At 34.3% G+C, this 24,616-nt stretch overlaps 2 protein-coding genes and 1 long non-coding RNA gene across 9 annotated transcripts in view; 2 read left to right on the top strand and 1 right to left on the bottom strand.

The window, feature by feature from the left end:
- LOC143247684 (uncharacterized) overlaps nt 1–9,365 on the top strand; it is a 179,849-nt gene extending 170,484 nt beyond the window's left edge. For both annotated transcript variants that reach the window (XM_076496077.1, XM_076496076.1), the window contains 3 exons: nt 5,176–5,308; nt 7,301–7,573; nt 8,203–9,365. In XM_076496077.1, coding sequence (XP_076352192.1) covers nt 5,176–5,308; nt 7,301–7,573; nt 8,203–8,457 — 661 coding nt within the window. In that variant the 3' untranslated portion in view covers nt 8,458–9,365. The remainder of the gene's footprint in view (nt 1–5,175; nt 5,309–7,300; nt 7,574–8,202) is intronic.
- LOC143247685 (uncharacterized) overlaps nt 1–18,811 on the bottom strand; it is a 274,645-nt gene extending 255,834 nt beyond the window's left edge. For 4 of the 5 annotated variants that reach the window (XR_013026660.1, XR_013026663.1, XR_013026661.1 and 1 more), the window contains exons 1-2: nt 18,529–18,811; nt 18,291–18,361 (exon numbers count right to left, since the gene is read on the bottom strand). This is a non-coding gene — a long non-coding RNA (uncharacterized LOC143247685). Of the gene's footprint in view, nt 1–16,050; nt 16,611–18,290; nt 18,362–18,528 lie in introns of those variants that run through there. The other variant, XR_013026659.1, reaches the window with a different exon arrangement.
- Nucleotides 18,812–19,999: 1,188 nt separating this feature from the next.
- Nucleotides 20,000–24,616, top strand: part of LOC143247683 (uncharacterized) — a 21,725-nt gene continuing 17,108 nt past the window's right edge. Inside the window, exon 1 of one of the 2 annotated variants that reach the window (XM_076496073.1) lies at nt 20,000–20,090. The gene's annotated coding sequence lies outside the window, so the exon portion shown is untranslated. The remainder of the gene's footprint in view (nt 20,091–24,616) is intronic. The other variant, XM_076496075.1, reaches the window with a different exon arrangement.

The raw sequence follows: 24,616 nt of genomic DNA, 5'->3' as shown, positions 1-24,616 counted from the left end.
CTTTCACAACACATCCGCGGTGATGGGCCAGAGGGAAGGTAACTAGTCAACATTAACCACCAGAATCTCTTAGTGTACTCTTTCACAACACATCCGCAGTGATGGGCCAGAAGGAAGGTAACTAGTCAACATTACCCACCAGAATCTCTTAGTGTACTCTTTCACAACACATCCGCGGTGATGGGCCAGAGGGAAGGTAACTAGTCAACATTACCCACCAGAATCTCTTAGTGTACTCTTTCACAACACATCCGCGGTGATGGGCCAGAGGGAAGGTAACTAGTCAACATTACCCACCAGAATCTCTTAGTGTACTCTTTCACAACACATCCGCGGTGATGGGCCAGAGGGAAGGTAACTAGTCAACATTACCCACCAGAATCTCTTAGTGTACTCTTTCACAACACATCCGCGGTGATGGGCCAGAGGGAAGGTAACTAGTCAACATTACTCACCAGAATCTCTTAGTGTACTCTTTCACAACACATCCGCGGTGATGGGCCAGAGGGAAGGTAACTAGTCAACATTACCCACCAGAATCTCTTAGTGTACTCTTTCACAACACATCCGCGGTGATGGGCCAGAGGGAAGGTAACTAGTCAACATTACTCACCAGAATCTCTTAGTGTACTCTTTCACAACACATCCGCAGTGATGGGCCAGAGGGAAGGTAACTAGTCAACATTACCCACCAGAATCTCTTAGTGTACTCTTTCACAACACATCCGCGGTGATGGGCCAGAGGGAAGGTAACTAGTCAACATTACCCACCAGAATCTCTTAGTGTACTCTTTCACAACACATCCGCGGTGATGGGCCAGAGGGAAGGTAACTAGTCAACATTACCCACCAGAATCTCTTAGTGTACTCTTTCACAACACATCCGCGGTGATGGGCCAGAGGGAAGGTAACTAGTCAACATTACCCAGCAGAATCTCTTAGTGTACTCTTTCACAAAACATCCGCGGTGATGGGCCAGAGGGATGGTAACTAGTCAACATTACCCACCAGAATCTCTTAGTGTACTCTTTCACAAAACATCCGCGGTGATGGGCCAGAGGGATGGTAACTAGTCAACATTACCCACCAGAATCTCTTAGTGTACTCTTTCACAAAACATCCGCGGTGATGGGCCAGAGGGATGGTAACTAGTCAACATTACCCACCAGAATCTCTTAGTGTACTCTTTCACAACACATCCGCAACTCCACAGTACAGAACACGATCAGTGTTAATAGTATAGCTAAACCATAGGACTTCGGATCCAAAATCCAACACATTATCTGATGGGCCACGACCGGCCCAGGAAAGAATGAGGCAACAGTAATAAATTGAAAGTGAGAAAACTTTCAATAGCTCACATAAACATCACAATCATATATATATATACTCTTCAAAAAAAGAAACGCAAAAGGGATATTTTTGTTATTTTAAAGAGAAATAAAAGAGTATGTGATGTTACACGTGTTCAGGCACTGATTGTCAGATCAAAATGACAATAAAAGTTGTGCACTTTGAAAACGGAGGAAAACATCGGATTTTTCGCCAAAACGCATTCGTGTCCAATAAATTTGTTTGAGAGATCTGCATGTTCTGCAAGTGTAACATGTGCAAAATCCCTATAAAAGTGACGGGTTCTCGGTTTCCATGGCTCAGTGTTAAGCCACCGACACGCAATACAGTTACGCCAAGACTGACTGAAGCACAACGCAACAACGCCATTGGTCGCTTGGAAGCAGGCGAATCTCAATCAGATGTTGCCAGAGCTGTGAATGTCCACCCAAGCACCATCACAAGGCTATGGAATCGTCACCAACAGCATGGATCAACTCGTGACCGTCCACGATCTGGCAGACCTCGTGTGACCACGCCCGCACAAGATCGCAACATCCGGTTACGTCACCTTCGGGATAGGACCACCACTGCGACGTCTACTGCCTCAACCATACCAGGGCTGCGTAGGATTTCCGATCAGACCGTACGCAACCGTCGACGAGATTCTTAGGCCTCATGTGCAACCCATTATGGTGAACGTCAACGTTTTTCAACATGATAACGCCCGTCCTCACACAGCCAGTCTCACCACTGTCTTCTTGAGACATCACAACATCAACGTTCTTCCCTGGCCCTCTAGATCGCCAGATTTAAACCCCATCGAACATCTTTGGGACAAGTTGGACCAACGTCTGCGACGGCGACAACCTCAACCGCGGACTCTACTTCAGCTTGCAGCAGCTTTGCAGGCTAAGTGGACAGCCATTGTGTGGCCACAGGATGTGATTCGTCATCTCATCGCTTCCATGGGCAGGAGATACCAAGCAGTTATTAATGCTCACGGGGGGCATACTCGTTATTGACGTTGAGTGACGTTAAACTTCAACTAGTGAGCGTGGACTTCGCCTTTGCAGACTTTGGATGTTCAGCAGTGAATGTACAAAGTTTCACACATGTCATACAGAACTACCCGGAATAAACTTGTTAACAATTTGTCTCAAATTTTGCCTTTTGCGTTTCTTTTTTTCAAGAGTTTATTATATTGTTTTTCTTTTGAGGAGAAACGATACCGTTTCTTTACATTATTGTTATTATTACTGATTCGGCCAGATATTGTCAGATACTCAGGAGGTGCTCGACTCGCAATTTTCAAAATAATTCAAAATGCAGTTCACGTAAACTATACCAAATGAGTTTATTTCATCTTTTTTTCCTTTTCTACAAACTGAACACATGTACGCTGTCGTAAATTAACTATAGGCCTACGTATAATAAGCCAAAGTTCAAAGTAATTTTATAGCTGACACACTAACTGGTATTTGGAAAAAGAAATTCTGCACTCTCTTGACTCTCACGTATATATATATATATAATCTACTGTCGAATATGCTAGAAGGTTTCTAGCGCATTCCTTAGTGTTTCCTATAAGTTATAAGCCTATCATAACTTAACGTTATCATTACGTCATCAAAAAGCCGCAGCATCCTTTAGTTGACAAATTAAAACAAAATACATACACATATATATTTCCTCACATTATTTTGGGTGAATCGTATCTTATTAAGCCATTATACAAGAAACAAAGTAGCAAACCCACAAGTAACTTGACGAATTTAAAATAATGCCTTTAACTATTAGGCATTTTATCATCAACTAGTTTGAACAATCCAAAATTCGTTACACCGACTTCACCTCTAAGATCTTAGTAATAAATAAATAAAACACGCATCCAACTATTGTACCGAATTTCATTATATTTGTGAATAATGTTTCACTACGCAAAGTTAAACTATGGTTTATTTTGTGTGTTTCTCTGAAAGATGTCTTACGTTATAGCGATGATGCTAAAGAAAGCTTATTGACAAGATACTTTACGTTATATTGACATTTCTAAAGAAAAATTATTGACAAGATACTTTACGTTATATTGATATTTCTAAAGAAAGCTTATTGACAAGATACTTTACGTTATATTGATATCTCTAAAGAAAGCTTATTGACAAGATACTTTACGTTATATTGATATTTCTAAAGAAAGCTTATTGACAAGATACTTTACGTTATATTGATATTTCTAAAGAAAGCTTATTGACAAGATACTTTACGTTATATTGATATTTCTAAAGAAAGCTTATTGACAAGATACTTTACGTTATATTGAAATTTCTAAAGAAAGCTTATTGACAAGATACTTTACGTTATATTGACATTTCTAAAGAAAGCTTATTGACAAGATACTTTACGTTATATTGATATTTCTAAAGAAAGCTTATTGACAAGATACTTTACGTTATATTGTTATTTCTAAAGAAAGCTTATTGACAAGATACTTTACGTTATATTGTTATTTCTAAAGAAAGCTTATTGACAAGATACTTTACGTTATATTGTTATTTCTAAAGAAAGCTTATTGACAAGATACTTTACGTTATATTGATATTTCTAAAGAAAGATTATTGACAAGATACTTTACCTTATATTGATATTTCTAAAGAAAGCTTATTGACAAGATGTTTTGCTACGATCACTAAAGCGTTTCCCACAACCATGGCTCGGCTGTAAACTTAAGGACTTATAATGCTGATATCCAGGGTTCGATCCCTGTGCTAATATCACAGGTAGAACATTGTGCAGCTTAGCGTTTAACAATAAAAACCAAAATGTATTTTTATTTTATTTTTAGAAATGTGAGGCTCTGAAATGAGAGAACATTTTAAAAGTTAAGTCACATAATTATCATTTGTTTTATATAGATACTTAGTTCTATACAAATTTAATATGCTTTAACAAGGCAATGAAATCGGGAAGGTAATAAGAAAAGACTTTTTAACACGCTGGCTCCCACACAACCCACCTGTGAGTCGTGCTCTATTTCCTTTTTAAAGAGCCACTTATTGGCTGGGACACAACAGCTACATACACTCTTCATATAAAAATTAATTGAAAAATCCCTAGTGGCCCGGCATGGCCAAGCGTGTTACAGCACTCGACTCGTAATATGAGGGTTGCGGGTTCGCATCCCCCGTGGCACCAAACATGCTCGCCCTTTCAGCCGTTGGGGCGTTATAATGTGACGGTCAATCCCACTATTCGTTGGTAAAAAAGTAGCCCAAGAGTTGGCGGTGGGTGGTGATGACTAGCTGCTTTCCCTCTAGTCTTATACTGCTAAATTAGGGACGGCTAGTGCAGATGGCCCTCGAGTAGCTTTGTGCAAAATTGAAAAACAAAAAAACAAAACAAAATCCCTAGTGGAAAGTATCGGCAAGATAGGCTTAGGAGCCATTGTGGTAATCAATATAAACCAAACGTGTAAAAATGACTAGTGCCGATATTTCTACAAGTACGTTTATTTTATAAAACCGTGTTTTATGGTGTTTAGTTTCGTTTTTTGTCTGTCGTTATTGAACTGTTCCATCGAAAATATTCCACTGGAGCTTTAAATAAATAGTGACAATATGGTTCAAGGATGAAAATATATCAGTAATAATTTCACAAAGTCGATTAATATATGTTTATTGAGGAATCACAGGGTCCCTCGTTAACTGGACTGCGGGATATACAAAACGTTTAATGAATCACCTAATCACAAGGTTAGCACAAAGCTAATTAGTAATTTCATTCTTTAATTATAAATATGTTCTCTTCTTAGTGTTTTATAATTTCAAGTTTCCATTTGCACAGGAAAGGGGCTGAACTACCATCAACCAGTGCTTATTATGCAACATCTGAATCCAGAGCTAAATTCCTAACTCGATACAGTCAAGACGTATACCAACAGAACTCTGCATCAGGCACCGATTTAAGCAGCAAAAAGGTACTGAAAATTTTTACTACTGGTTTTAATCACTTGAAAATTAACATTATTGTGTTTTTGTCCTTTTCACTCTAACTTTATTTACTCCTAAAAACTTAACTAACCTAAAACTCTGTCACGTTTCACACCTTTAAATTTAGGGATGTCTCTGATTAGTTTTTTTTGTACTGTAACTCCGTCTACCGTAAATGTGTTGTTGTTGTATTTCACTTTTATCTACTAACCCAGACATGTAATTAAATATTGACTTGCGACCAGAGAAAACAGTGTATTTTCACTGTTTGGGTAATTTCGTTTTTTAACGATATTTTCGGTCATAATCCCAACAATATCTTGCAAAAATTGATCATCTTAGAAAATTTAGGTTAGCCATAAATATATTTTTAGCAATGTAAAGCAATATTTTTAATACACTAAAAACAAACAATACATATTAAACACTAACAGTTATATAGTTGTAATTACTGTTAGGCCTTTACAGAATGTTTGACGCTATTTATCAGTTCCTGTAACCAGCTTCAAGTATCTGAAAATGATTATAATAGGTTTGTTTGTTTTGAATATTGCGCCAAGCTACACTAGGGCTATCTGGGCCAGCCGCCCTCAATTTAGCAATGTAGAGGGAAGGTAGCTAGTTATCACCACCCACTGCCAACTCTTGGGGTACTCTTTTACCAACGAATAGTGGAATTGACCGTCACGTTATAACGCCTCCACGGCTGTAAGGGCGAGCATGTTTGGTGTGACCGCGAAGTTACAATAGGAGTGATAATGTTTAGCATGTTAATTTATTTGTGTTACATTTAACATTATTAGATTTCTGTAGACAGTTCTGATATAAAATTATATATCGTGTCTCCACATCAGGTCTTTAGTTGTACTATAAGTAAATTATTACTGCTAACATGACACAGTAACACACGTACCATAAATTTGCCACTGATGTTACTATCCTCTGATTTGGCAGTAAGAATGGCTCAATGAGTTTTTTTGGTCAAAATATGTTAAAGAAAACTGGAAAATTCCAGACCTATTATTATAAGTTAACGTTTTTCAGAAATGTTATTCTACAACAGTAGTTCAAGCTAATAGGCCTAAGGCGTTCGACTCGTAATCTGAGAGGCGCGGGTTCGAATCCCCGTCGCACCAAACATGCTCATCCTTTCAGCCGTGGGGGCGTTATAATGTGACGGTCAATCTCACTATTTGTTGGTAAAAGAGTAACCCAAGAGTTGGCAGTCGGTGGTGATGACTAGCTGCCTTCCATCTAGTCTCACACTGCAAAATTAGGGACGGCTAGCGCAGGTAATCCTCATGTAGCTTTGCGCGAAATTCAAAAACAAAACAAGTTAACAGCTAGTATTTGGGTGTTCCACTTCAGTGTATATATATATTTTACTTTCATGAACAGTGTTGGTTAGTCACTTATAAGATATTGTTGTTAAATATTACATATTATTTTCATCATCTCTGATGATATACTGGTTAAATATAGGCTTACCTCCCCGTAGACTCAACGGTAATCTTGGTGCTAAAATTCAAATTTCTATCCCTACAGTTGTGATAGCAAACAAATTCCCGGTGCAGATAATAACTGTGAGGCGTGTTAATTCATTTACAAATTACTGGATGTAATTCGTGTAATACTCCAGTTTCATTCAAGAATGTATCGCAAGTTACTTTATTCGCCTCGGACGAGTTAATTCGTTCTCAATAATACCTGACTTCAACGCTAGATGTCAGCATCATACATGAACTTGACCTACTTACATATTGTTTCACTTTCGATCCAAAATGGCGTCACGAAAAAGGTTACAAAATGAAGAAGCATTAGAGTTGTATTTTGAACTTGGTTCGGAATTGCCGTAGCAGCTGAAATACTTGGCAGTCAACAGGTTAAACGATCTCTGACTGGACACGTTTACTCAGTTGTTGTTTTTTTACAGAAGACCAAATTGTTCACTGATCTGTTTTTGTTGTTTAATTTTACAGGAAGAACTAATTGCTAGTATAAACAAGAAACTGGATCTCCTTCGACTGGAACAGACAATCGTTCGAGAGGAGATGGTTCAGAACGAAGAGCTGGGTAAAGAAGTGACGTCACGAGTGGAACAATTGGCCAAGCCCAATGAACTAGAAAAATATCGACTGCACGTTCAGGAGCTCGAGAAAATTATCAGTTTACTACTGTCTCTCTCAGGAAGACTAGCGCGTGCTCAGAATGCCCTCGTGTGTTTAGGTCCAGATATCGAAGAGGAAGAAAAGGTTGTTACGTAATTTCATAATTAATTATTCACTTTTTGGTTCTTATTTTTCTTTAACGTGTGTTTCTGCTTGGAACTCACTTTAATTAAATATGAGATTATGTTTTGACTAAACTAAAATATTGGAAATCATCAAAAAAAACAGGAATAGTAGAAACAAAAATACAAAACAGCTGAATGGCTGAAACACTCACTTTGGCTTGATTTCAAATAACGTCTACAACGTGCCACATTTTTTTAAAACTTCAAGTGGCTTTCTGTGGACCTACGTAATGCACTCTGGAACCATGGATTCCAAATAATGCTGATGGCCATATCTCGCTATTCACTCATACAAAAGTCGCCCAAATTGTTGGCGGCGAGTCCTGTTGACTCTCTCCCTTCCTTCTAGGCTGTTGGTTCTAAACTAATGATGGCTAGCACAGATACAGCCCTTGGGTAGCTTCGCGCTTATATCTGCGAAAATAAACGTTTTTGGTGTCTTTGTTTATTATTATTTAAACTCAATGAACGCTTGTTACCAAGAGACGAGTCTCTCGCTTCACTCGCGTGTTATGAATGCCTTTGAAACTGTGTGTAATATCTAAGAAACTGATGGCTTCCATTAATATGTGTCTTGTTTCTTCACAGAAAGCACTTGAAGCAAAGTGTGACAAACTGTCAGAGCAACACGAAGAAGCTCGATGGTTGAAAGAGAGTATTGACAAACGCAGCCACCAGGTGTCGACGTTTCTTCGTCACTATTTGTCCACCGAGGAATACGCGGACTACGATCACTTCATCAAGATGAAGTCCAAGTTGCTCGTGAACATTCGCGAGATACAAGAGAAGATTAAACTTGGCGAAGAACAGCTAGCAGCCTTACGAAATAATGTGAACTTTTAAATTTGGAAACAAGTTCAGAAGAAGACTGCCAGAACCTAAGCCTTAACATATGAACCATCTTATATAATGAAAGTTGTGCAATATTTGTCTCCTACTATATTTTGCAGTGTTATAAAATCTTTCATGACTGTCAGTGACATTAAACCCTTTAGCGAACCTCGTGGTTCTTGTGCTTATTAACAAACACAAGATTGTTGATGGTTCTGTGCTTAACAAAAGAAAGATAGTTGTTATCTTGATGTTTTCAAAGACTATGTAAATTTACGAGGTATTTTTTTCAGAGTTCAATACAATCGCCATTTTGTCAAATACACTACACTGGACGTTTAAAACGAGCTTCAAGAGTGTAAAACATTCATCTTTGTTAATTTATTCGTTCCGCTCACCTGCTTATCATCACCATCATGATGTTGAGATGTGAATTGATGTTTGTAACGTATTAGCACCAACACTGTTGCATTCTTCATTTTGTGTGACAGAAGACAGAGCACTAATTTATAGTTGTTGTTTCTAAAAATAATGGTGGACATTTTCGTGGAATTAAAAAAAAAAAACACGCGTGGAACAATTTTTTATTGTTCTATAAAATAACAAATATTTCAACGCTTCGTGTGACCACAAAGTAGCAGTATTTTTATAGAATGTTTCAAGTTTCACGCGCCACTACAAGCACGTGACGTGACCAGGTAATATTTTGTATGGTAACTACACTAAGCCTAAATTTCCTCTTGCGTATTTTTCAAGAACTTTTTTTGGAACTTAGGAAGAAAGGAGAAAAATCGATATATGCTACTTAATAGTGTTATGTATATAAAAGCTATGTTAAATGACCCCCTCCCAGAAAAGTGCGATATGTGATAATATATTTATGGTTGTAAGCATAAATAAATATCAGAAATCATACGTATCTGTTTTATATTAGTCTTTTATTAAATGTTTCATATTTAAAACACAGTTTTCAAACATTTTACTTACTATTTCATTAAAGGTGCTATCAGCATTTCAATTACTGTTGTTTGTTTTTGAATTTCGCGCAAAGCTACACGAGGGCTATCTGCGCTAGATGGAAGGCAGCTAGTCATAATCACCCACCACCAACTCTTGGGCTACTCGTTTACCAACGAATAGTGGGATTGACCGTAACATTATAACGCCCCCACGGCTGAAAAGGCGAGCATGTTTGGTGCCACGGGGATGCGAACCCGCGATCCTCAAATCACGAGTCGAATGCCTTAACCCACTTGGCCATTTCGATTACATTGGCAGAATAAAATATACAACTGAAAGTCCCTTCAGTGTCGTTTTAGTTCATGAGAAATTTTGAATAAATGGCATATTTAATGTTCTTTTTTTTCGACACATGATAAGATTTCTAATGTATTTATTGTAAAAAAAAAATTCAAACATTAATAGTTAAAAATACTGAAGTAATATCAAGAAATGATGGTATACCACTAGATGGCGCTAACGAAAAATATTAATGAAACTTCATCAAATATTATCCAGTTTTGGAAGTCCACAGTGGGTTTATGTAATGTACCTACTACAGAGATAACTGTCACGTGTTATTTCTTTGTCAGCTAGCTTGTCATACTAATAATAAACTATTGTTTTACACCTGTAAAGACGTGTCTGAAACAGTGAAAATAACGCAGTTAATATACACTGTACCGACTGTGTGTTTGTTTGTTTTTTCTTACAGCAAAGCCACATCAGGCGATCTGCTGAGTCCACCGAGGGGAATCGAACCTCTTATTTTAGCATTATAAATAGGTAGACTTACCGCTGTATCAGTGGGGTACACAAACATAGTGTGAAAAATCGGTTTCCATGTTAACAGATAGTGATTTTTTTTTTTTCGTGGTCCTAAACCTCCAATAACTAATTCCTTCCAAGTTTGGTGGTCATAGTCCAAATGTACACAAGCGTTCGTCCGAATCCATTAAGCCGTTTTCGAGAAATATTTCTGATAAACACAAACAGGAGTGAAAACATAGCCTCCGTCATCTTCGGTGACGACAGGAATAAATGTTTCTACAAACGTTTTTTGTATAAAATAGACTTAAAATTGGGTTTCATATTAACTGAATTACTGGTTAAAGATATGCAATATCTCATATTTATTGTGTGGAAAAAAATACTGACAAGCCCAACAACTCTACTGACAAACCAACATAACTGAGCTGTTGTAATTTACACTTGGTTTGATGTTTCCTTTCCAAATTTCATACAAATGTTTTGAAAATAAAAACCAATTTAAAATTTATTAGTTACAGAAAAACTTGTTCAGTTGATAAAGAATAACAGACAAAACGAACAAAAACAAAGAAATCGTGTTTAATGTAAACAAATGAACAAAATAATACACCTGAACTGAAAACATGAGAAGCGAACCAGTGCTAAAAAAGAAACTGTAAAGGTAGACATTTTAATATTTTCAAATACTTTCTCACAAGTAATTAGACAATTTCAACACCGATAATCCAGTATGCATAACTCAAACTTTATCGAAATTCGCCACGAGAGGGCAGGTTAAACGTTCACGTACAGTCAGTTTGATTTGGTTTTCAATTTCGCGCAAAGCTACACGAGGGTTATCTGCGCTAGCCGTTCCTAAGGGAAGGTAGCTAGTTATCACCACCCACTACCAACTCTTGGGCTACTCTTTTACCAACGAATAGTGGGATTGACTGTCACATTATAACGCCCCCACCAGTGAAAGGCCGAGCATGTTTGGTGTGACGGGGACTCGAACCCGCGACCCTCAGATTACGACTCGAGTGCCTTATCCACCTAGCCATACCGGGCCCCAATCTTCATTTCAATCTATTACTTATCTTTTTGTACTTAAAATAGCTAACTTGTCAAATAACTAAGCATACAACAGTTATTACAATGGAAGTTGTAAACATTTTCTTTTTAAAGATGGGTAAAAACTCAACAACAATAATTACTGAGGTTAACTTCACAATAAACAAGCTGAACACCAGGTTTCAAATCAAGTTCTCTTCATCGATAGGATAGCGATAGGTACGTACGTTTTAGGACTTACTATGATAAAAACAGGGGGTCGATTCCTTTCGATAAACACATCAGATGGCTTGATGTGGCTTTGCTATAGTTAAAAACACTTCGAATTCATTTCACCTCTCAATATCGAGAAACGATTTGAAAATTGAATATGAATATTTGGTTACAAAAATTTAAATATTTTTATAATTAATTGTGCGTGTAGATACAATTATTTATGATACCGGTCAGCGAAAAACTCGCCATTAGGACTACTGGTGCGCATTATTTTAAGTAATATAAAAAATAAACCAGGAAAGTGCGGAGTGATCTAAAAACGCGAGAGTAGCTTTCAGGATTTAAAACGACTGGTTGTCTCCAGACTTCCCAGAAAATCAAAAGTTTGGTTTGTTTTCGAATTTCGCACAAAGCTACTCGAGGGCTATCTGCGCTAGCCGTCCCTAATTTAGCAGTGTAAGACCAGAGGAAAATCTTGGGCTACTCTTTTTACCAACGAATAGTGGTATTAGCCATCACATTATAACGCCCCAACGGCTGAAAGGGCGAGCATGTTTGGTGCGACGGGAAGTCGAACCCGCGACCCTCAGATTGCGAGTCGAGTGCCTTAACCAGCTGGCTATGCCGTGCCGAAAATCAGAAGAAAGATTCGGAAAACTAGGATTTTAAAAAGTATTAGTTATTTTAGTTTCAATTATATTATGAATCAATTTTACACTTGATGAGAAAAAACGTTTCTAATTTTCTTTTGGGACGTCTTCAATATCTAAATCTTCAGCTCATATTTACACACGGAAATCATGCTCTGCTACTGCACATCGATTGTGCTGCTCCACGTGGGATAACGTGGCAACGTTTTGACATATGTATTTATATACCTGGAGGGTCACAGTGTAAACACATTTCACATCTTCCTTTCTTTTTTATTTATTTTTCGCAAGGTCCTGGACCTCTCGTGACGTAGTCGTACTTCCGCTGCGCAAAATTGTAAAACTGATTTCGTAACTTTTTTTTTTTTAACATATGGCAGAGTTATCCGGTTTTTATGGTATTTTTCCGCGCAAAAAATAATTCCGATTTTTTTTTACCAATTTTCATTAACAACCTTTACATCCGAACTTATTAAAAATGGACACAACTGTAGACAGGAGGCCCTCTGGATACAACTGTAGACAGGAGACCCTCTATAGCCTTGAAGAATGGAGTGAAGTCAATGTTCCAACTCGGTGTTTTGCAATAGTTTTCATCCATTTCGTTAAAAATCGTACAGTTAACAACAGTTTGAGAGGAAGGAAGAGACCCGCGCGAACCTGACCCTCCCAAGTCGTGCACAACAACTAAACGATGAGGCCCTCTACTGAGTACAATAAACAAATACAAATTTACTGTAAAATACCAGCGTACATTTCATGTTTTCTTTTAATTTACTGTAGAATCGCACACATACAGGCGTGTATAACTTATAAAAGCTATTCAAATTACTGTGATTCCCTTAAACATGGTGGTTTTCCCTTTCTGGTTACAAAATCAGATGTAACGTACCAATTGCTTAACTTTCACGAATAAACACATAAATTATCTGCAGGTGAAATGATAATAAACAGAAAAGTCATTGACCTAAAACTTGAAACTGTTATCTACAAAATAGAAATACAGTTCAGAACTACAATATGACCTTCGCCCTCAAAATATGCAGATTGGTAAACGTCATTAACCATAACTACTGGGTCTCTGTAATATTTATGGTGTTACAAAGTTATTTTAACTTATCATTTAGTTATCTACATTACTTTAGGTAATTGGATAATATTATGGCGTTTCACCAAAATGATCATACGGTATTATACAGTGAACCACCTGTTTAATGACAATATTATTAAAGATTTATCTTGTTTTAAACTTCAAAATTTATTGCAAAATTTACCCTAACTGAATCTTCAGTACAAAGAGAAGTTTCAACCATAACTTTTTAATCCACATCCTTGACTGGATCAACAAATCCAAAGATGATGCTTTATGCTTACCATGGCAGGTTTCTAGTAAATCTTGTTATGATATGACATTTCAACAAGATGGCTGCAAACAATGGTGCAGGCACCTTAATATATATATAAAGTTTTTATAAATATGTAAAATGATATCATTCGATCTGAATGTAAGAAAATTTGAGGCAATTTCATCAGAAGTATATCTCCACAAAAATTACTAAATCCTCAAACAACAGAGGAATTTTCTTAAAGTTTTTGATGTCATTGCTTTCTGGAATCCACATCTGGCTCAACATCCCTGTGTTACAAGGAAGCCTTGTCTGCCTTCTGTATAGGTAACATAAACAGTGAACTTTAGGTTTCTGGATACAGACTATTTGCCTGAACAGTTACAGAAGTTTTTCAGCTTCTCAAGCTGAGAAAACTTTCTAAGATTTACTTTCATAACGTAAAGAGATGTCCACAGATATGTATCTCACCATGATCTTTCTTTGTTGGTTTATTCTAGCTCTATCAGTCACATCTTATTGTTGTGTGATTTCCTTCTCGGTGGTTAAACTCTTTAAGATCACCACGTTAGAATGGTGTTCAGTGATTCAATGCCATTGTATCAGTCACATTACATATTATTAACAACCATTCTAAGAAATACTTTTTTGTCAGTCATGTCTGATAAATATAGTTGTTCCCTCGTCCCTCATGTAACGCGTGCACGTGTACATACTGTGTTAAGACATACTATATCTATTATTTTGTGTACTACACATAACTATAGATACACACAGGGAATAATGGTTTTGGTTCCACTGCAACACCTGCTCATATTTTACAACCTGTCATGTTGAACAAAAACACAAATCTATACATGAATGTCAGCAGTAAATATTAACAGGTGCTTGTCTGCAACCTTCCATCCACCTAGCTTTTACCACTTTTAGAATTGAGAATTCACAGAAAAATAACATAACTTCTTTATTTATTTTAAATTTATTTACAAAATAAACTTTTGTACTGAATACTGTGTTAATTACGTGCATACTCTACCCATCTAACAGACTTTATAAAGGTTATTCCCATATTTATATATTGCTTGTACTTGTCAGAAATATTACTGTTTAGTAACAATAATGTTTTGTTGTTGTGTTTTTTAGTTTCTGGATCAAACCTTTAAACCCACAACAGTATTTAATTAAACTACTATAAAAGTAGATTACTACCAAACTTTTAGCTCAAACAAAAATTAGAGCTGATGACCCGAGCTCCTTTCTCAGCTCAGAAAGAATATAAATTAATCTGACCAAATATTAGAAGAAAAACAGTGTCTATGCCTCAATAATCTGTTCAGTTATTCATTTGGACACAAATACGTCCATTTCTACAAAAATCCAGATTTCAAACTCTAAAAACTCGCTGTTGTAGACTTTGTTATTGGCTCTCAATGGACTTTTCCTTCTCTCTTAATGACAGAAACTTAAGTGCAAAACCTGTCTAATAATAACAGCATCATATAGCAGTTTTGGTCCAGTGTTGTATGAATTTGATGTAAAAGTCTGAAATTCAATATTGTTAAGTTCTGATCAGTGAAAAGAGTTCAGCTTCTTAAATATTACTTGTTGCATTTGAATAAATCAAAAATATATTTATATGATTGGAGAAAGCCACTTTATGCCCAGTTAATAACAACTACTAAATATTTCTTACAATACACAATATAATACGACTTTCACTAACAAAGAAATATTCTTAATTATCTGTAGGTTCTTAATTAAGTGTCATCGTTTTAATGAGACACATCAGTTATAAGAGTGTATTATCACCATCACTACATAGAAGTGGTACATGTGGAAGGTTTGAAAAGGTTAACCTCCTCAAACACAAAGTGAGATAAATCATTCGTCTCCCGAGGTTAAACTCCCCTTGAACAATGAACAAATAACCTCCTCAAACACAAAGTGAGATAAATCATTTGTCTCCCAAGGTGAAACTCCCCTTGAACACCTGTCATGAACCAACCAGCCCCCAAATAAAACATCCCTTACCGAACACTAGTTTCACTAACTCAAAAATATTATACACTATATGTCATAAAAATGACGACCCCAATAAAAGGTTCATAGTCACTTTGTTTCTATGTCTAGTTATTATATGGACCTTTGTCACTTAGAACAAGAGAGAATCCTCAATAGTAACGGTACATGAAATTCTTTGAGGCAGGATTAGAGTAAATTAATCTATGTGACCTTTTTTTCAGCTATATTTTTCTGTGACAATAATACCAAGTGTGGGGTGTATACATATACCAGACTCATTTATATTTCTCATCAGGATCTCTACCAGCCTACCCTGAAATTGAAATTCTTTTGTGCATGGTCAAATATGTCAATTTAAAAAAAATTGACCTCAAGCCCAAAACCATTTTTAGATCTCAAACTGGTAAAAAGGCGATGGAGATACGAGTTAAAAGTCTGTACCTGAAAACAAAACAAAATTTGAGCTGTTCTAGGAGCTGCTGTGCTGTGACTAAAAGTACTCATTTTTTTTTTCATATTTCATTTAATATGTTTTTTTCTTTACTCGATTTTGCAAATTTAGTTCAAGAGAAAAACACTGTTGTCATCATACAGATCAAAATCACCATCCCAGTTATTTCTTTGGAAGGTGACAAATGTTAGTTCTCAAGATGACATTTCCACCATTGGTTTGAATCCAAAGACTTTCCAGGTTTTGATGTAAAGATGTGACCTGATTCCTTGAAGTCTGTTTGACATAAAAATGAAACCTAAAAGTTGTTTTATTTTGTGTTGAGATTTGACATCACATCGTGATTACGGCATCATTGGCAGAATATTGACGAGTGATAACAGAAGTACGAATTTTCACACACACTAGTTTCCAGATTTGTAAAATTATCGCTAACAACTTATGATGGCATGAAGTGAGAAATTAATCAGACTGGAAATACAATAACTGACAAACAAACAAAGAACTAAGTTGGAAATCTCTCAAATATATTCATTTCTAATACTAGTATCATTCCCCGCTGGTACAGCGTTAAGTCTATGGATTTACAATGTTAAAATCAGGGTTCGATTCCCCTCGATGGACTCAGCTCTCAGCAGATAGCTGAATATGGCTTTGCTATAAGAAAAACATGTGATACTAGTACCTGCTCATATTCTACCATACTTAAATGTAAATCAAGAATTATTTCTTAGCACTTAGAATTTCTTCTAAGACAAAATACTTTCAGACAGACTAACATAATTTTTAACTAATATTTTTATGTTGTACAAGAACATTATCAACATTTTTCTGTGTGTATGGCATTCAAGATTAGCAGAGATGTGAAAAACCACAACTTATTATTTTATTTATAAAGGAAATTATTTTCACTTCTATTTAACATAGCGTTCTTTGATTACTAGAACAAAGGAAACTAACACGTTTGCTTGGATCATCCAATGTATGGATGTATTTTATATAAATGCTTTGTATACAGTTAAATGCAGCAAACATGAACAAATTAAAATATAGATTTAATTTCTGTGTTATCTCAAACTCAGTATAGCATTAATTAATTAATTAACAGGCAAAATTTTCACTTTAGGAAGAAACTATTAAAAACATTTTCTGAAGAGATATATCATGTCTGTGTTCTTGTTTTTACAGAACTTATTATTACACTGAGTTTATATACATCAATGGACACAGATTGTGACTCATAATTAATATAATTTTGTTGAACTATACCCAGTTTATGGGGTTTACATATTTATATACACCACAAACTTATTATGTAATGTTTGACACAAACGACAAAATTGTATTAATTATCATATAATCTCTACCATAACCTTGATGTATTATTACATAAAATTAAATATATATGATCAAACATGGTTATTATACACTGAATGATTCTCTCTTACCTCAATTATTTAACATTTATACTACAAAACTATTTTATTTCTCTCTTGTTTATAGGATTGGTTTACATATTTATATACACCACAAAGTAAGTCTCAACCACTAATACATCTGTCAAAGGATTCTGATATTAGCAGAATACCTCACTGACATTGGAAATGGCAGATATGCTGTGGCTGACATAACATGGTACTTCTTTTCTTTCATAATTTTGTATTAACAATTATATAGATACTTCTTGCAAAAATTTCAATTATGTATGTTATTTATTAATACAGTAATTATTTGTGATTATCACTTTAAAAAGTAAAAACAGTTATAAAATTGTTCAAAGATAAACTCAGAATATAAACTAAAAACCATTCTTTTATATCTTGTGGCTTGGTAACAGTATGTGTTATAACTATTCAACTGACAGATGGAAACAAATTAAAACTGATTTTATATGCTTGTACTTTTTGCATGTGTCTATATTTATATATATATATAGTTTCCCCTAAATCTACAAGAATAACCAATGAACATGTAAAAGTAATTAATTGACTTCTTTTGTTTTTTACTGTCTGTAGTCTGTTTACAAGTTAAGGACTGCATAATTTATATCTGATACGTCATTCAATGACTGGTGTATATTTCCTATGCTATTAAAATCTATAAGACATCGTTATGGGCAAAGCTTTACTTCAAAATATTTTAAAGCAAATTCATCAACTAAATGTATTTTTAAGTGGTTTTTACAAGTTTAAGTTTTCCTAATTATTTTTTCTTATACTCTGTCTTAAAAGTTATTGTATATACTATGCTAAAACAGTTTCTAATTGTAGGTTAACTATACGTACAAAATTTTAAGTTTAAAGGATATTTAATTAAATCAGGTATGTTTACACTTACGATGCTAAAGTCCAGGACTTGATTACTGGCAGAGGGAAGACATAGCAGACAACCCATTGTGTTGCTTCGGACTAAAAAAACAAACAAAAATAACTTGATATGTATACTTCATTCGTTACTAACTTGTTATCCTAAACTATAATTTACAGACGAATATAAATATTAAATGCATAATTATAATAAACTTAAATGTCAAATAACTAGGTTGTTGCTTTTGCATATTTTACGCTTGTCTTACCCCTCATACTGCGACATATCATTCACAGAAATAAACCTTACTTTAGTAATTTAAGTTTATGATACACCAATGGTGCGACTTTTGTGTTCATTGGTTCTCAGATACTTGGTCGTGCCCGTGTTAAGCGTGCATGAGCTGTAGATCCGAAGTTTCAAGGTTTGTGTCCCGTTCCCAAAAAATATTTCATATTTTGAAGTCATGGGTACACTTTAAGGCTTAACAATTATAGTTAGATCCCACTACTAAATCACACTCAGGCGAGTCAATGACTGATGCTGTTTAGTGTTTATCTTCCCTCTGTAGTCAATTAAATTCCAAATTACGAAAAATTTACTTTTACATATTTATTGTGTAGTTTGTACTATATACCGAAATAGAAAAACATTTGGATTTTAAGTATTTTACCCTACAAAAGCAATATTTAAAACAATGAAGCTTCTCAAGGAATGTTAATGTAACAAAATATTACAATTTTGATATTTTATAACACAAACTGGAGTGAGTTGCAAAACCGTAATTTTACGTTCAACCCTTAGAATACATGATTTCAGGTTTTATTTGTAGAAGTTATTTATTACTTGAACAATAAAAATAATTTCAAAAAGAATTTAAATTTTACTATATAAAAATATAAAATTCATATGAAATACGATGGAAATTTCATTATAAGGTAGTAAAATAATACGGATATAAATATTAAATGTTCTAGGCTTCATGAGCGGCCATTTGTTTAAAACATCATCTTCTATAGATTTTGTAAAGGAAACATGATCAAACCATATCTAAAAACAATTTCTTACCGATTTCATGTGTAACCCCTTTTGTGTTTTTTTTTTTTTAAATAGTGTGAGTTAATAGTAATTAAATATCTAGATATATTCTCACAGCTGAAATGAAAAGTTTTGTAGTTTTCCATTTTATCTTTATTTTTAATTTTTGAAGCAGCGCATCACATTTGTGAATGATTGTTTCAGGTAAAATAATAACTGATGTAAGATAGAGTCAGTTATTTTTAATATCATTGTTTTCAGTTTATGGTCTATTATTTTAATAAACTTTTGGAATACATTATTCCTTTTAGTTTCACATTTACAAGTATCTTTACCCACAAAATAGTTATTTTGTTTTGTTGTTTTTCAGCGCAGGGCTGTAAAAAGTTATATAAGCTTGGTTCATCGCAAGAATCGAAACCCAACTTTTAGAGTAATATGTCATCAACCTTGTTGATGCTAGATTTATTTTGGTTTTCATAAAAACTAATGCATATTGTGGTATATTTTTCCTTTACAAACGAATAAACTGTATTACAATTAATTTGTAACGTAAGTTTACCTATATTGTAAGTTTATATCAAAACATTAATAGTCTTTTTTTCTTGTAAATTATTAATATTTTATGTTACCTAATTATGTGGAATTAGACAAATATATTTCATTATTTATTTATTAAAGTTTATATTACAATCAGTACTAGATGTCGCTTCAAAATTCTCGGCTGAACACTACACTAATATACATTGGGCCTGAGATATTGTTTTACATCCGGTTTGAAAAGATGAATTAGTAAGTTTATTAAATTATAATTCATTAATTTAAATTTTTTGTAACTTTTTAAACTACTACTTTATTAAACTGGGGTGCATTTCAGCACCGCACAGTTTATTGTTCTCAAGATAGTTGAAGTCAATAGTTGGTTGCTAAGAAATTAGCCAACGTTTTCGTTTAACGTCAATGAGAGTGAGAGTGGTTGCGAAGACTACAAACAGCCTAGTAATAGATTGTAGTTTTACCTTAGCTCAGGTCTTCAGTAAGACGTTAAAAATTGACATCGTGTGGTTGTAGAATGTATAATAGCACAATAATAAAATTATGATACATTAAACAGATTTATGCTACAAATTACATGACAAGATTTTCAAATTTGATTTCTTTATTTAAACCAAGACAGAAATATAATTTTGTGTCCTGGGAAGTTCGGAAGAAAGAAAGTAAAATAATTAATAAGATATTGGTAATGTAGACAGAGAAAAAACAAGAGTGATATCAAACTTTCTGCATAAGACAGAGTCCTCATAACAGGATAATAATAGTGTTTCTATCTTGAACATTCTAAAACTTGTTTTATACGACATTTGTACACCATTGAAAATTCTTTAATTATTATAGTGCTACATGGAAATTATACACAGTAAAATGACACTTTAACCTTTTAGTGATAACTGCATGTAAAAAAAAATAGAAACTGTCATGTGTCACATTGCCAGAAGCTATCTCTATACATTTAGACACAAGTAAATATATTAAATAAACTGTTGTCTAGAACAAACTCATTTTTAAGATTGAATAATATACAAGTTTTATCAATCTGAAAGCTGTATGGATTATTCAGAAGTTGTAGAACTAGGAATTATTATAAACAATTTCCTTTTTTTTTTCTTGTAACTAACAACGTCAGTTATAGAAAACCAGTGCATAAGAACTTTCATGGCTTTACAATAGAATTGATGAGGGAGTAATAAAAAACAAACAAACTTGTATCTTATAATTCCAGATCTGAAGTATTTAGTTATGTTAGAATGATACTGTGTAGTGGTAGCACTAGAACAGGCTGTGTCCAGGAGAAATATTTTGTTTTTGATGCCTATAACATTAAAAAAAAAAAGTGACCACCCCCAGATGGTGCCTTCTTTCGATGACCCCCCTACACACTTCGTACCATCGTCAGTACTCCATTCTGCCATCATTGTAGCCTTAATGCGTATCAAAAATAAATAAAAAAAATTCATACACTAATTGTGGTTTGAGCTAACAATGTCATACTGTAGCTTGCAAAACTTGGTTAAGGCATTTTTAACAATTAAAATATTATTTGCTAATTTTGAAATATATATATATTATAGTTTTGCTTCAGAGTATTGAAATTACTAACCTTTTATACGTGGCAGTTTAAGCTCTGGAAAAGCAAATTGCTAAAGGCACTTGTTTCAGTTTTATCAACAAATGAGATGTTTAGGGTATACAACAAATTAATATGCTTGGCTGTAATATTGTAGTAAATCACAAGTAACAGTTTAACATGTAAATTAGTCACCTATATTTATAAATTCAATTTCTTAGAAATTAGTAACTGCATAAAACTTGTTTGAAATTATGAATTATAATGCGTTATTAATTAATACTGTTGAATGATTAAATTAATAGGTTATATGAATTGGTTTTAGATCTATTTTGTAGATAAAGAATGTATTTACGTACTTATTTTGCTCATTGCATCCTTTCAGGTATGAAGTATTTATTGGATGTAACCACCTGGAAAAATTATAACAGATTAATGCCATGGTTAACTAATCATGCCTTAAAAAATCTTCTATATGATGTAGCATTTTTAATTTTTTCTTTATACTAAAAAGTATTTAACCTACTATGTGTATTTCATATTTGCATTGTAAGATGTACTCTCACAAAGGAACAGATTTTTTTTTTCATTTTGTGACCTGGGACTGACCCACCAACATGCAGCCTGAAGTCACAATAACCCAGTTTCACTGTCATGCTAACCATGAGCAATGGCACCATTTTCTGTGGGTTTATTTGTGACATTGGAAGTGCCATTGGTAATGATAACACTCTTCAACTTTCCTGTATTTTTAACTTTTTACAAGCAATTGCTCTTTTTGATCTGCTTAAATCTTTTGACTCCAATTTTGGACATCGCTTTATTTCAACTCACTCTAATTTTACTTTTTTTTTACTAGTTTTACATTGTTTAAGGGTGGTTAAATGCAGATAGCTTAGTTGCTTTGTACCAATAAACACCGAACAAACAAACAATTATTTTGTGTTCCAATAAATATTTGATACACATAAAATATTTTGTTGAAATTAAATGCATGTGAAGGTCAAGTCTATTTCAGAAACTGGAGCCATTTTTAAATCAGTTGAAAAGTTTCTTTTTGTGTCTGAATATGGAAAAATCATATTTAAATATTTGTAGAGCTACATTGTTTACAGCATAATGTTAGTGATTCTACATTTTCAGTACTTAGAATATTCCATAAGGAACCATTAGCCCACTAAGCTTGAGTGTAGAGGAAAGCTTTATGTTAATTAAAATTTGATTGAAAACAAAGCAAAAGACATATTTATGGGTATAGTTACTTTTGTTTTGTAATTGTGCTGTTGATGTTACATTATGTGTAATTTTCCCTATGTGTTAATTTTTGTCACTTGACTGTGTGTAATAGTGGAATTGCTAACCCAAACAAACAACCATTTCTTTTCTATACAACTGTCAGTAGGGTTAAATATACAGTGACTGTGATTGACTTGCTTTTACTTTGAGTCTTGAATGGGCCAAAACCTATAAGCTGCTTTACAACACAGCTATTGATAGGTCATAGAGCCCTATATTTAAATGACCTAGCTTGCACTGGCTCAACTCTCAATGACTAATGCAAGTGATACTTATTTGCTGCTTTGCTGGGAAAGTGAGTGATCAAGATTTCTATCCAATGACCAATACCAGCAGATTTTCCTGCTTTGTTGGCCAAAATTTAATGATTATACAGTCCTGAATAAGTATTGTACGTGGTGGGAAAACTCCTGAAATTAAATAATCATGCATGTACGATTATTTGGAACTATAGTAGATGAGCTCTGGCCTATCACCACTGTCCCATATACTGGACTATGGTCCAGTTATCAAAACCTGACCGTTGGCAGTCGACCTGGAGTGAACAATGAAATAATAAGCTTTTTCAAATCAAGTCTTCAGTTCTTTGGTCATCTTGGATCAAAGGAAGTTGTTTTGGCTACACATTGGTCAGTTTTTTAACTCACCACTTCCTTTTATCTGCTACTGATTCATCAATGTGTGGTCTGTGTGGCTCTCAGGTCACAATCGTACATATTTTATTATCGTGCCATCATTACAACCAAGAATGACGACACCATTTTAAACATATTTTTAAGGTAGGTTTACCCTTGACATTAGTCAATGTCAAGGTGATACAAGGTTAATTAGGTGATACTGGCCGCCTCACTCATATTTTTACACTTTTAAGAGCCATTAGTCTTCTTAACTTAAGGTTTTTATTGGACTATACACTGTTTTAGCATGATTTCTTTTACACATTTTAATTTTATTTTGACCTGAACCCAGGACTGGAAAGGCCAACTTCAGGTGACTGACAGCAGGTTTGATTTTAATGCTTCAGTCTTCCTGGCAGGTCTTAATTTTACATATTTTTACCTTAATTTCCATGTACCATTATAGTGTACTACATTTTGTTTGGCACAGATAGCCTAGTAGCTTTGTGCTAATAAACATGAAATGCCTATCAACCTATAGTAGATGAATTTTAACTAGTCGAAGCTAGTAGAAGACTTACCTGACACCTCACAAAGATTCTACTACTTTGGAAGTGTCAGTACAATAAGTGAAGTCAGAAATGACCTGTGATTAATCCTTAATTCTAAGGACACTCTTGACCCAGCTAATTACATCTCATAAATCATGCCTTCCCCCAGTATTTACTGCATTTGTGTTTTGTTTCTGTGTGAGTTTGAAATTGTACATATAATTTAAGGACAACAAATTGCCTGTTGGTCCATCTAGGTCTCTCATCCACAAAGCTAAACTTTAGAAAAAATATGTATTATACAAATATTTATCAAGTGTTTCATTAAATTATCTGAAGGTAAACCATTCCAAAAATCAACCACCTTGTTAGAGAAATAAAACTGTCTTAGATGTAGATGACTCCTACTTTATTAAAATTTATATAGATCCCCAAGTCCAACTATTCTCACTATCAAGCTAAAAAACAAATAATGTATCAGTTCTGTTAACAATTTTAATTAAACACCTCCATCAGATTCACTCTATCTTATTTTTTCAAGATAAAATAATTTCAGAAATATTAAACTCTCTTTATATCAAAACCTCTCCATCATGGATATCATTCTAGTAGCCCTCCATCAAATCCTGTCCAGCAGTTCATAGGCCTTCTTACGGTAAGTCATCCAGGACTGAACATGAAACTCCAAATGTATTCTAACTAATGACCTGTATAATGAAATTATAACCT

The sequence above is a fragment of the Tachypleus tridentatus genome, chromosome 3 (genome assembly GCF_004210375.1).
Source record: "Tachypleus tridentatus isolate NWPU-2018 chromosome 3, ASM421037v1, whole genome shotgun sequence".
NCBI lineage: Eukaryota > Metazoa > Arthropoda > Merostomata > Xiphosura > Limulidae > Tachypleus > Tachypleus tridentatus.
This window is presented reverse-complemented; position numbering and strand designations above follow the sequence as displayed.